The sequence below is a fragment of the Sinocyclocheilus rhinocerous genome, unplaced genomic scaffold (genome assembly GCF_001515625.1).
Source record: "Sinocyclocheilus rhinocerous isolate Xijiao unplaced genomic scaffold, SAMN03320098_v1.1 scaffold898, whole genome shotgun sequence".
NCBI classification, from domain to species: domain Eukaryota; kingdom Metazoa; phylum Chordata; class Actinopteri; order Cypriniformes; family Cyprinidae; genus Sinocyclocheilus; species Sinocyclocheilus rhinocerous.
Window position 1 is genome coordinate 971,520 of NW_015652144.1, and position 14,461 is coordinate 985,980.

Consider the following 14,461-nt stretch of genomic DNA (forward strand, 5'->3'; position numbering starts at 1 on the left):
CTTGTCTGCATTTGTGATCAGAGAAATGACAAACAGCAAGTGCTACTCTACTGCCCAAAACTCGCGTTTGAATCATCAGTGGCAAATCCTTTAAATGAAAACGTACTTACGTGAGTCAGAACTGCCGGCATTTTAGTCTAACGTTACTCTCCCAGGATCAGTAAACAGTCCTCCATAAAATGTGCTGCACACATCTGGATATTTGGGTTAAACTGTTCTGGAACAGTGTTGTAAATACAACTTAACCACTGATTTCTAGTCGTGTCCTCTTTTGGAAGGCCAAACAAAGTAGTTTCGCTTTCACAACGAAAAACACAGCGGCCTAGCGTGAGGGGAAGCCCCGGCTTAGCGTGCGCTGAGGCCGGTATAGAGTGAGCTGAGGCGGGCTGGACTCCGCTTTGTCCACGGTGAAAGCCGATCCGGCGATTCACAGCACTAAGTTGATGTATTCCCTCAGCGACCAGCACAGATCAGCTCTAGGCATGACGAAGCGGATATCGTCCTGTTTTGGAAGGCCAAACAAAGTAGTTTCGCTTTCACAACGAAGCACACAGCGTCTTCACGACATGGCTGCAGCGTCAACAATACTACAGTGAGAATAAAAGTTATGCCTTCTTTCTTTGCGTGAACATTTGGGCGGTGTTATGCAAATCTTCCCACATCGTGACGTAGACATGCGGGGGCGTGTTAGAATGAGCCGTTTTAGGTAGGTGTGGTTGACTCTTAACTTTTATAAAGAATATCTCTTTGGATTTGAGACTTTAGTCTTTGCAACTTTACAGATCTTCTTTATGCACCAAGAGCTTGTAACACTCCAAAGAGAAAGGAAAAATTGAAATCGCATCATATGACCCCTTTAAATTGGTCGTGGGCCCTGTGTCTCACCTGGTTGCCTGTTGAAGGTGACATTGCCCAAAAATGGCCCCGTGTATCATCAGCCTTACTGTTCTACAATTTTTTTTTTTCCATTATCATTTTCAGAAATTTGTAAACATTAGTGCATTATTTAGGTAAAAAATTGAGCAACTGTATTTAAAATCCAAAGAATGAAGGCAGTCCATCTTATTTTGGAATGTTGAAATAAGCTTATAAGTAAAATATAATGTAAGTAAAATATAATACAAAATGTAAATCAAAATAAGCTGCTTTTTTTTATTCATTATTTAGATTTTCATGAATTTCTGATTTATTAGCCGATAAACTAAACTAAAGATAACTAAAAGAATAACAAGTGCAGTAAATGGCAAAAGTATTCGCATTACAAACCAATGTGTTTATGATTATGATATTAAATGAAATAATATATGTTATAATAACAAATGCCTGTTTGCAATATCAAGCAGCATAACGGATTGTTTTTGTACAGTCACAGTTTTTCTCAGTCGCTTTGGAGCATTTCTCGTCTCAGAAATGAAATTCTCAAGACTACTTGTTCAACCTCCACATCATCTAGTCACTTGTGCACATCATAAAATCCTTTTGAACAAGTTGCGATTGCTTTGGTACATTTATGCAAATGATTATGTATATTTGTCTGCAGTTTCCTACATTATCAGTTGCTATTGTCATGTTGCTCAAAATGTATTATATAGTTCTCTGTGCAATAGTCTTACGCCTCAAAACATCTAGGCATTAGTTCATCGTATAAGCAATTAAACGCAAAATGGTTGATCTAGTTGTCATAAACTGTCAAGCATTTTTTCTACATATTTCTATTAGATTTTTGTAAATTTGCCATGAATTGTGGAGGTAAATCTTAACTTTCACTAATGAAGAAAATGTAGATCAACCCATTATAAATCAGTTCTCTGAAATAGCTCAAAGGTGCATCTCATGAACCTTCAATTGGAAAGCATATATAGACAGAGGACAACACAAGAGTTACAAATTCTGACAATGGGTGAACATCCAGGAAACGATCAGGGTCAACAGCTGAGAGGAAGAATAGGAGTAAGGATGCACGGTGGAAGGGTACAGAGGCAAAACAGAGGAAAATGCAGAAGAGGCCAAGGACATAGGCGCATATCAGATGAAAAAAGGGACACTATTGTGGACCAGGCTTACAATGGATGAGGTGGGTTTACAGTGTTTGCCTTTCTAATTTTGTATTTTCGCAATTGTGCCCATAGTTCCTTTTCTTTTCTATATTACAATGACGTTGTACTGTGAATCCTATCCAGTCTCTTTCAATCAATACCCCACATACAGTAGTGTGTAAATTTGTACTTTTGAAATGGATATATGGCATGCAGAAGAAGTGAAGCCTTCTGCATTTCAATACAGTAACTGTCATCCAAACTGTTGCCATCATTTACATCAGGTAATACTAACAGACTGCAGTGTTATATTGACAACATGACTAAGCATTTTGACTATCTTGTTTGTGAACAATGACACAAGGACTTTTCATTCTGATGGCAGTGATATGTTCATTGACATAAATATTTACTTTTGAGAGATAAATTAAAGAATTTGAGTAAGTTACAGGCTTTTGCATGTAATCCATAGTGTGGTGCTGTTTGTACGAATTGTTTTGAGAAATGCACATACTTCTTTGCAAATATTAAGGATGATACGAGAAATGCACCAAAGCGACTGAGAAAAACTATCTTGTTTGTGAACAATGACACAAGGACTTTTCATTCTGATGGCAGTGATATGTTCATTGACATAAATATTTACTTTTGAGAGATAAATTAAAGAATTTGAGTAAGTTACAGGCTTTTGCATGTAATCCATAGTGTGGTGCTGTTTGTACGAATTGTTTTGAGAAATGCACATACTTCTTTGCAAATATTAAGGATGATTCGAGAAATGCACCAAAGCGACTGTACAAAACTGTACCCAAGTGAAATATTACTGAAATATAATTTTCCCTAATAATATTTCAGCAGTCATGTCATGTGTTTTTCTTTTAGCTGTTTAGCAATTCATGAATGAATCATGAAAGGTCTGAACTAGTTTTCAATTCAGTTTGATTGATACGGACAGATCACTCATGCACTGAATGTTTCGCAGCATTTTCTCACATCGAAATGGGATACTTTATGACAGAAATGAAAACGTACATTGTATGACACAAAAAGTGCAAATATCTTCGATCTTTTGTATGTCCGAGATGAAGCCACTCTTTATTGTGCTTGTTGTGAACGAGCAGCACACTCTGTACTGCAGGTAAATACTATTTATATCCATGTATCTAAAATAGAGTATCAAAATATGTATCAGCAATATTTTTGATGAGTCTCTGTGCCCCAGTACTTATGAATGGCAAGAAACGCTTGTGTAGCCCACTATATAAACATATAAATAAACAGGGTTGTGCAATCCCTAGTTGCTGAACAGCTTTCAGACATAATTACTTTTATTAGGTTCTGCATTTGGATGTACATATTTATACATGATCAAAGACTACTTTTGCCAAAGTTTCAATGAAATGATGATTTGAAGAGCAAATTTGCTAAAGCTTGCTCTGTGATAGTCACACCAGTTCATATGTGTGCCTGTTTTACACTTTTGAGGTTTTAGAGTTTACCCTTCAAAGCTGTCATGGCTGATTTGTAGATTGTATTACACAAAATATACTCTGTGTTTCTGTATTTTTCATGGCCCATTCATGACGGTCATTTTAGACCATGGACAGTACAATTGCCACTCAATCGATTCCAATTGTATTCCATTTTTTTCTCACAAAGCAACATTTTGTACCATTCTGAACTAGACATTAAAAATGCACAATTTTGGGGTCTACGCTTAAAAAGTAAGCAAAGAGCAGAACCATAGATTTGTTCCACCCAAAAATAAGAAACCTGTTATTTTGTGATATTTTTTACACAATAGACCTACCTTGACATATTTTACAATATCTCGGAGTTCTTTCTCTCGTTCCTTACACCTCTGTTTCGACTTTTTCCACGCTTCCTCAAGATGTTTCTGTTTGAAAACCACACATGTGAGAATTCTGCCATCTTTGAACTCTACTTTGTGCAGTTCACTGATTTCTCTACTATTTTGTTACCTGTATTTCCATCCTCTCCTCCATCACCGTCACCACGCTGTGCCCCTTGTGTCCATCTTTGAAGCACAAGCTACAAATGCATTGTTGGTCTGTGCGACAGTACACATCCCGCAATTTATTGTGCCGTGAACAGATTCTCTTCTGCGGTTGTTTTGTAACTTCAGTAAGTGGATGCATCCTGCCACGATTCCTTTCATTGTGAGGTTTCAGGTGCGTCTCGCAGTAAAACATCTGGCATTTCACACAAAACCTAACAGCTCGATGTTTCTTCCCAGTGCAAACGTCACATTCGACATCCGCTGCTTTCCTACCAGCATCTTGAATGTCGGTTCTCCTCAGTTTCTCCACAACATCAGCCAGCATGGTGTTTCTACATAGCACAGGTTTAGGACTAAATGTGCGTCTGCACTGAGGGCAGCTGTATTCCTCTTTCAACTCGCATTTCCTCCAGTAACCTTTAATGCACTCCATACAATAACTGTGTCCACAGGGAATGGTGACCGGCTCCCACAGCACGTCCAAGCACACCGAGCAACAGAACTGCTCCTTATCCACAGAGATATTCATTCCTGCCATTTTCTCCTACATGTGTACATGTGTTAGAGGAGAGGGAAAAGAAAGGTGGTCACCAAGGCAGAACAGAGAGAACGAAACAATAGTGTTTGTGTATAAACTGGGCGTGAACATAATGCAGGTACAGTAGAAGCTTATCAGGTTTCAGGCCGAAACACCCTGGAGCCAGCCAATCACCAACAAGTACAAGAGGTCACTTCTTTTGTTTTTATGCAAATATAAAGTTGCAGGTGCATGAGTTTGCTGTACATTATATTATATATGATCTGCTCCATCATACTGAGAAACACATTGTGAGTATTAATCCCTGAAAGAACGAAGAAAGTCTGTGCTTTCAAATGATATAACTATTGTTTATCATTAATGAGACTTTATTAAAAAATTCATATTTAGGTGGCATTTCAGACTGCAAACAATGCACATGTGACCTATTTTCACAAAGCAAGTGCCATGAAAGTCCCTAAGTTTCATACCATGCAGCTACATTCTATTCTTTAACTTTTTTTGTTCTCTTTTAGTTATCATTTGGTATTTTCCTTATCAAAGTATTAAACTGGCTACATTTACTAATATTATTGCGTTGCCATAAGGCTTCAGGTATGCAATAAAAAAAAGAAGGTTAAACATGAAAAAAGACATTAAAGGGAAATATAACCTACAGATAGAAGGAAATATTTTTTGCTTTCTGGTTGTACAGCAAATAAAAACAAATTGCTATATTAAACGATGCATTAACATGGATCTTATAGTTTGGTAAGTGAGTCATATATTGATTCAGTAGCTGATCTGATGGATTCAGTGAGCTCATTCAGGATTATGAGATGCTAAATCATAAAATAAAAGTTGAGCGAGACAGTCATAATACTAAGATAGAGTATAAAGTCAAAATTATGACGACTCATAAGCAGTTATTTGGTCTCTATATGAGGTGCTCTAACTTGTCTTTTCTGTGTATAGTGATTCTAATAAACTTGTACTGTGCGTAGTTTTCTTCACGGCGCTTAGTTTTTTCTACTACACATGAAAACAAAAAGTTTTTGAAATTATGTAGTCATTTCTCATTGCTAACCTGAGCTGGTCTAATGCATGAAAGAAGGCCTTCAGCCAAACATACACAACTGACTTGCATTGCAAGTGTTAGTAAGAAAATTAATTAATTTAATAATTTCCACCTTTAAATTAGTTGTAAATGAAAACTTTTTTGAGGAAAAAAAATAAACTAAATTCTAGCATCAAGGCCATATTCATAATTTTATATCTGTGCCCCAAACGTCAAGTTAATTTCAGAGTTTTGGACATTTTACATCTATACAGAGATGACCATCATGTTTTACACCGGTGTATTTACACTAAAGCGGTTTTGTTTATTCTAAAGCAACTGTAAATATCACATGACTGATTATACAATCCAGTCAGAATTACAGGCAGATAATTTTTTTTTTCCTTGTGCAGATTGATTTTGCTTTTCATGAGGATTTTACGTAAATCTGTGCAGATCCAGATGTTCAGATGTTCTGTTTCTGGGAAATTCTTCTTTTTAGTTGCTCAAATAATTAAGAATGTATGGGAACGCAATTCTGATACAAAAAATGCTTTATTAAATAATCATTATGATGATGAAAAGCTGAAATGACATAAGTTATAATTATGACTTGCCAAAAATATGAGACACTAAGTCATAATTATAAGATAAAGTCAAAATTATGAGACAGTAAGTCATGAAATAAAAAGTCGTCGGCCTCAAGTCGTAAAAAGTTCTAATTATAAAGTCTATATGTAGACCTTTGTTAATATTCAATAATAATAAAACTATGAAACAGAAAGTCAAAATTATGAGACAAAATCATGACACGTTATAATTATGGCAACTCTAAATATGGGATATCGAGTCATAATTATGGGATACATTTTTAATCATATTTAATATTGTAATTCATTTTTCATGTCATAATTATGTTTTTTTAATCAAAACTTCAACTTACGATTATGATAACCAAGACTATTTTTGTTTCTTGGCAAAAATGGGCTGCCAAAATAAAGAGATGTTAAAAACCATGATTGATATTGTCTTGGGTTCATTTGTCACATTGGAAATGAAAACTCAAGTCAAGTGCATAACGCACACATGATTTAGTCTTTTGTCTTTTTTCATTTGGCTACACAGTAAAATACCAGAGCCATCAAACTGTTTGGAAGAAACTTTATTTTTCATGATATGAAAAATAAGTATTTAACATCCTAATTTTAAAAATTCTTGCAATTAAACAATGTTTAATACACACAAATACATCTCATACATACAGTATAAAGCTAAAATGAATATCTGTTAATAGACAGACAGCATCAGCGAATAAAACACTGATAATTAACACAAGTATAACACTCTATAATGTGTATGATTAATACTTAAGAAAATACTATAATCATAGCTTAATCAACAGGTAATTATTTTTAAATGTTTTGATCACACAATATTGCCACTTTCACTCCAAACACATCTGTAATTGTAAGATATACAGATTAACATAAGTTTAAAGTTAATACCGTTGAGACTTGGACGGTAGACACTGAAACGCATCTGCATTTACATTTCGGTCTCATTTAGTAAGAGGAGTTTGCGGTTAATATAGCTTTACAGTTTTTTTTTTTAAACCATGAAAATGTACATGTTCCAAAAAACTACCACAAACCGACTTTGGCCTCTTGACTGAATTCTAATCAGGCATTTCTCAGGCCGATCTTAAGGCTACCTTCGTCTCCTACGTGGCTGCAGTCTCTGACGAGGACCTTGTGATCTGGATCCTGAAGAGAAAAAGAAAATGAGAAAATAATGATTTTCTGTATGCAAAAAAAAAAGGGGGCTCAGAGATGGTCAACATTCTACACTGTAAGAGAAATAATCTGTTGAAAAATGTCCTGGCAACAAATTACAAGTAATTACAAGTCTGTTACTGTATATTTACAGACATTTCTTTCAACTTTAAAACACTACACAATGCATTTCAAAATACAGGTAAAACATCTGTAAAAAATCAATACAGAAAATTAAAAAAAAAAATTCACAGAACATTGGCCCATATTTTTACTGACTTTTTTAAAGTGTACAATAAAAGTTTGTCCTGATACTCACCAAATGATGAGAATGGAAACACACTAATTGTTGGGACGCTAATGGCAAACGGGCTCTGTACAGCCTGACCAAAGTCTGGTGCTGAAGCTATGAAATAAACAATTCATCCTGTTAGCACTGCAAGCTTCTTCACGTGCAGTTAAAAAAAATCAAGTATTAAAATATTAATTTTATTAGATGAAAATGAAACATCATCTATACATTTTTAATTGTAAGGCTCTATTCCAATATATATACACATACAGGTGCATCTCAAAATTTTAATATCGTGAAAAAAGTTTACATTTTTTGTTACTTATTTCAAAAATGAAACTTTCATATATTCTACAGTAGATTCATTACATGTAAAGTAAAACATTTCAAAAGTGTTTTTGTTTTAATTTTTATGATTAGAGCTTACAGCTCATGAAAGTCAAAAATCCAGTATCTCAAAATATTAGAATATTTACATTTGAGTTTCATTAAATGACCATCCCTACAGTATAAATGCCGGGTATCTCTTGTTCTTTGAAACCACAATAATGGGGAAGACTGCTGACTTGGCAATGGTCCATAATACACACAAATACATCTCATACATACAGTATAAAGCTAAAATGAACATCTGTTAATAGACAGACAGCGTCAGCGAATAAAACACTGATAATTTACACAAGTATAACACTCTATAATGTGTATGATTAATACTTAAGAAAATACTATAATCATAGCTTCATCAACAGGTAATTATTTTTAAATGTTTTGATCACACAATATTGCCACTTTCACTCCAAACACATCTGTAATTGTAAGATATACAGATTAACATAAGTTTAAAGTTAATACCGTTGAGACTTGGACGGTAGACACTGAAACGCATCTGCATTTACATTTCGGTCTCATTTAGTAAGAGGAGTTTGCGGTTAATATAGCTTTACAGTTTTTTTTTTTAAACCATGAAAATGTACATGTTCCAAAAAACTACCACAAACCGACTTTGGCCTCTTGACTGAATTCTAATCAGCCATTTCTCAGGCCGATCTTAAGGCTACCTTCGTCTCCTACGTGGCTGCAGTCTCTGACGAGGACCTTGTGATCTGGATCCTGAAGAGAAAAAGAAAATGAGAAAATAATGATTTTCTGTATGCAAAAAAAAAAGGGGGCTCAGAGATGGTCAACATTCTACACTGTAAGAGAAATAATCTGTTGAAAAATGTCCTGGCAACAAATTACAAGTAATTACAAGTCTGTTACTGTATATTTACAGACATTTCTTTCAACTTTAAAACACTACACAATGCATTTCAAAATACAGGTAAAACATCTGTAAAAAATCAATACAGAAAATAAAAATAAAAAATTCACAGAACATTGGCCCATATTTTTACTGACTTTTTTAAAGTGTACAATAAAAGTTTGTCCTGATACTCACCAAATGATGAGAATGGAAACACACTAATTGTTGGGACGCTAATGGCAAACGGGCTCTGTACAGCCTGACCAAAGTCTGGTGCTGAAGCTACGAAATAAACAATTCATCCTGTTAGCACTGCAAGCTTCTTCACGTGCAGTTAAAAAAAATCAAGTATTAAAATATTAATTTTATTAGATGAAAATGAAACATCATCTATACATTTTTAATTGTAAGGCTCTATTCCAATATATATACACATACAGGTGCATCTCAAAATTTTAATATCGTGAAAAAAGTTTACATTTTTTGTTACTTATTTCAAAAATGAAACTTTCATATATTCTACAGTAGATTCATTACATGTAAAGTAAAACATTTCAAAAGTGTTTTTGTTTTAATTTTTATGATTAGAGCTTACAGCTCATGAAAGTCAAAAATCCAGTATCTCAAAATATTAGAATATTTACATTTGAGTTTCATTAAATGACCATCCCTACAGTATAAATGCCGGGTATCTCTTGTTCTTTGAAACCACAATAATGGGGAAGACTGCTGACTTGGCAATGGTCCAGAAGACAATCATTGACACCCTCCACAAAGAGGGTATTGTAGACCTGCACCAGGCTGGGAAGACTGAATCTGCAATAGGTAAGCAGCTTGGTGTGAAGAAATCAACTGTGGGAGCAATTATTAGAAAATGGAAGACATACAAGACCACTGATAATCTCCCTCGATCTGGGGCTCCACGCAAGATCTCACCCCGTGGGGTCAAAATGATCACAAGAACTGTGAGCAAAAATCCCAGAACCACACGGGGGGACCTAGTGAATGACCTGCAGAGAGCTGGGACCAAAGTAACAAAGGCTACCATCAGTAACACACTGCGCCGCCAGGGACTCAAATCCTGCAGTGCCAGACGTGTCCCCCTGCTTAAGCCAGTACATGTCCAGGCCCGTCTGAAGTTTGCTAGAGAGCATTTGGATGATCCAGAAGAGGATTGGGAGAATGTCATATGGTCAGATGAAACCAAAATAGAACTTTTTGGTAAAAACTCAACTTGTCGTGTTTGGAGGAGAAAGAATGCTGAGTTGCATCCAAAGAACACCATACCTACTGTGAAGCATGGGGGTGGAAACATCATGCTTTGGGGCTGTTTTTCTGCAAAGGGACCAGGACGACTGATCCGTGTAAACGAAAGAATGAATGGGGCCATGTATCGTGAGATTTTGAGTGAAAACCTCCTTCCATCAGCAAGGGCATTGAAGATGAAACGTGGCTGGGTCTTTCAGCATGACAATGATCCCAAACACACCGCCCGGGCAACGAAGGAGTGGCTTCGTAAGAAGCATTTCAAGGTCCTGGAGTGGCCTAGCCAGTCTCCAGATCTCAACCCCATAGAAAATCTTTGGAGGGAGTTGAAAATCCGTGTTGCTCAGCGACAGCCCCAAAACATTACTGCTCTAGAGGAGATCTGCATGGAGGAATGGGCCAAAATACCAGCAACAGTGTGTGAAAACCTTGTGAAGACTTACAGAAAACGTTTGACCTCTGTCATTGCCAACAAAGGGTATATAACAAAGTATTGAGATGAAATTTTGTTATTGACCAAATACTTATTTTCCACCATAATTTGCAAATAAATTCTTTAAAAATCCTACAATGTGATTTTCTGGATTTTTTTTTCTCATTTTGTCTCTCATAGTTGAGGTATACGTATGATGAAAATTACAGGCCTCTCTCATCTTTTTAAGTGGGAGAACTTGCACAATTGGTGGCTGACTAAATACTTTTTTTCCCCACTGTATATACACATACAGGTGCATCTCAAAATTTTAATATCGTGAAAAAAGTTTACATTTTTTGTTACTTATTTCAAAAATGAAACTTTCATATATTCTACAGTAGATTCATTACATGTAAAGTAAAACATTTCAAAAGTGTTTTTGTTTTAATTTTTATGATTAGAGCTTACAGCTCATGAAAGTCAAAAATCCAGTATCTCAAAATGGAGTTTGTGCTAAAAGAGCCCCGACCAAGTACTGAGTGCATAAATCAACATACTTTAAAGAACTTGAACTTTTCTGTTTTGCAAATCCTTTTTTTGATTGATCTTCACAAGGAGTGGACTGAAGCTGGAGTCAGTGCATCAAGAGTCACCAAGCGCCGACGTCTTCAGGAAAAGAGCTACCAAACCACTTCTGAAACAGAAACAACGTCAGAAGCATCTTACCTGGGCTAAGGAGGAAAAGAACTGGACTGTTGCTCAGCGGTCCAAAGTCCTCTTTTCAGGTAAAAGTACATTTTGCATTTCGTTTGGAAATCAAGGTCTGGAGGAAGACTGGAGAGGCACAGAATCCAAGCTGCTAGAAGTTTCCGAGGTCAGTGATGATTTGGGGTGCCGTGATGTCTGCTGGTGTTGGTCCATTGTGTTTTATCAAGTCCAAAGTCAATGCAGTCATCTACCAGGAGATTTTGGAGCTATATATATATATATATATATACTGTATATATACACACACACACACACACACACTAGTCAACATTTGAAGTGGATCAAAACCTTTCATCAAAGTTGTCCTAAAACCAGAATGCGTTCTTATCTTAGGACAACTTTTATGAAATTCTTTGATCCACTTCAAATGTTAATTCATACTTTCATCCCACAAAGATACATTAAATTGATAAATGAGTAAAGCCACATTGTTACAAAAATATTTTTAAAAATATATTAAAGTAGAAAACGGTTATATTAAATCACAATAATATTTCACAAAATTGCTGTTTTTACTATATTTTTGATCAAGTAAATGCAGCCTTGGTGAGCAAAAGAGACTTTTTTCCAAAACAAACAAAAAAATTACAGACCCAAAACGTTTGAACGGTAGTGTACAGTAAGTGCGCTCTCAACATTAAACGACTCCAAAATGTTGGCAATTAAGTCGCCTTGTTTTGGTAGACTAAAACAGCATCGCAAATATCCTCCTTAAAAAAGGCTTACCCAGAATGCATTGCAACAAACTCAAAGAAATGCAGACTATAAAAATGTTCTTTATTCAAAAACCATTTCATTGATATCTGAAAAGTATAAAGTTCAATCTAATTAAAATACACTGTTTTACCCATCTATGTGAAATGTAATTTTTATGAACATTACAATTTTGTATTAGTAGCTTATCAACAAGCTAATGCCAGATTCTATTGAAATCAAGTGTGAGTTCTGTTTCCTACACTCTTAAACATAAAGCAGCTTTATTGTCATTTGTGGTTCCATTAAGAATATTTAACATCCATGGAAACTTTACATTCCAAAAAAGGCTCTTCATAGTAGAAAAAGGATCTTTGGATTTTTTAAAATGTTCTTCACACTAAGAAAATAATGGTTCTTTTAAGAACTGATCAATAAAAGGTTCTTCAGGCAACCAAAAATTGTGGTTCAAGTTCACTAGGTTTTAGAACAGATTATGCAAGTCTTCATTTAATGCATTTTTAATTCTATGGACTCTTACCTGTAATGGACTCTGAATCTGTCTTTGGTTTGGTGCTGTCAATAATAGTAACATGATTCACTGCAAACCGGAACGGAGGGTTAGATCAAGTACTCAAAGTAATTTCACAATACATTGAAATATTGATTTAGTCCTTAATGGCTTGAAAGGTCTCAGAATGCAAGTCTGTTCACCTTTCTCAGAGATATTGACAAATCCTCCCTGGTAGACGTCCTCGAGGAGAGCCTGGAACTCTGTCAGCGCCATCATCATGGATCCAAAGTTTGGGTCAGAGGTGATGTTTGGCAAGTCAACAGGCACAGGCGGAGTACACAGAGACCTGCAGTTCTGAACCAGAACAACGGTGAAAGACAGAATTATCGAATGAAAACTGTTAGGTCTAGGCAGTGGTCTGACTTCAAACTTTCATGAATCAAAAACTATACTATACACACACATACAGCATATATTTTGAAAATATTTACATGTATATATTTATATTCATATAAATTATATCATATATAATTATATTTAATATATAAATGTAACATATTTTTCTTAAATATATACATGCATGTGTGTGTCTTTATATATATACATAATAAATATACACAGTACACACGCATATATTATGTAAACAAAAACTTCCCAACTCCCAATTTTAACCTCGCAATTTTCAGTAAACCTGTCGCAATTCAGATTTTTTTCTCACAATTCTGAGTTCATAGCTTACAATTTTGAGTTAACATCCCACAGTTCTGTCTTTTTTCTCAAAATTGTGAATTCAAAACACAATTTAGATTTTTATTTATTTATTGAGTTTATAACTTGCAATTTTGAGGTAACATCTTGCAGTTTTTAGTTTTTACAATTTACAATGTATTCCTCACAATATCTCGGAATTCTCATAACACACTATTCGGTTTATATGTAAATTTTCACACAATTGTGAGTTCATAGTTTATATCTCACAATATAGAGTTACATCTATAACACAATTCTGACTTTATTTCACAATTACAAGTTTATTTCTCGCATTATTGAGGTAAAATCCTGCAATTCAGTTTTTTACATTATTTCTTGCAATTGCAAGTTTATATCTTGCAATTGTGACTCAATTCAGACTTTATTCAGAATTGCACATTTATATCAATCCTTACGTTTATATTTCTCAATTTTGAGTTACATCTTGCAATTTAGAAATTTTTCATCAAAATTGTGAGTTTATAACAGACCGTTCTGACTTAATTTCTCACATTTCAGAGTTTATATCTAGCAATTTTGAGGTAACATTGCAATTCATACTTTTTTCTCAGACTTGTCAGATATAAACTTGCAATTCTGAGAAAGGTGTTTTTTGCAACAACAACAAAAAACCGAATTGCAAAATAAATTAATAAAAATCAATAACAGTTTACTTTAAGCCTCCATGTATGATGCATTATAAAAGTACTAATAATGTATAACAATGCATAATATCTCTTCATAAATAATTGTAACCAAAGTTAAAAAGCATAATAATTGAAGGTTTATTTGTCATGTGTTTTATACACTTTGTAAATGTGTAAGAATGAATAGATAGGTATTTTAATGTAAATGTATTAAAACTGTGGGTACAATTTTTCAAGAGATCATACAAGGCATTATAAGGTGCATTACAAGGCATAATTCATATATTAAAACTAGTTTTAAAATTCATTATGAATAAAGGCTTTAAAGGGTTAGTTCACCCAAAAATTAAAATTAGCTTGTGTTTTACTTACCCCCGATGCATCCTAGGTGTATATGACTTTCTTCTTTCAGACGAATCCAGTCAGAGTTATATTAAAAATTGTCTTTGATCTTTCAAGCTGTTTAATGGC

The 14,461-nt window shown here is 34.7% G+C and overlaps 1 protein-coding gene, 1 long non-coding RNA gene and 1 pseudogene across 2 annotated transcripts in view; all 3 read right to left on the reverse strand.

Moving 5' to 3' along the window:
• The window catches only part of LOC107713673 (tripartite motif-containing protein 16-like), a 9,377-nt pseudogene extending 4,555 nt beyond the window's left edge, over positions 1 to 4,822 (reverse strand).
• A 2,407-nt stretch (positions 4,823 to 7,229) lies between these two features.
• On the reverse strand, positions 7,230 to 7,816 carry LOC107713644 (uncharacterized). Its single transcript, XR_001636913.1, has 2 exons — positions 7,722 to 7,816; positions 7,230 to 7,393 (listed from the first exon to the last, which is right to left on the reverse strand). It is a non-coding gene; the product is annotated as an uncharacterized LOC107713644 (long non-coding RNA).
• Positions 7,817 to 8,640: 824 nt separating this feature from the next.
• The window catches only part of ftr67 (finTRIM family, member 67), a 9,003-nt gene continuing 3,182 nt past the window's right edge, over positions 8,641 to 14,461 (reverse strand). Inside the window, exons 4-7 of the mRNA XM_016519256.1 lie at positions 12,794 to 12,947; positions 12,621 to 12,680; positions 9,133 to 9,219; positions 8,641 to 8,804 (exon numbers count right to left, since the gene is read on the reverse strand). Coding sequence (XP_016374742.1) covers positions 8,749 to 8,804; positions 9,133 to 9,219; positions 12,621 to 12,680; positions 12,794 to 12,947 — 357 coding nt within the window. The 3' untranslated portion in view covers positions 8,641 to 8,748. The remainder of the gene's footprint in view (positions 8,805 to 9,132; positions 9,220 to 12,620; positions 12,681 to 12,793; positions 12,948 to 14,461) is intronic.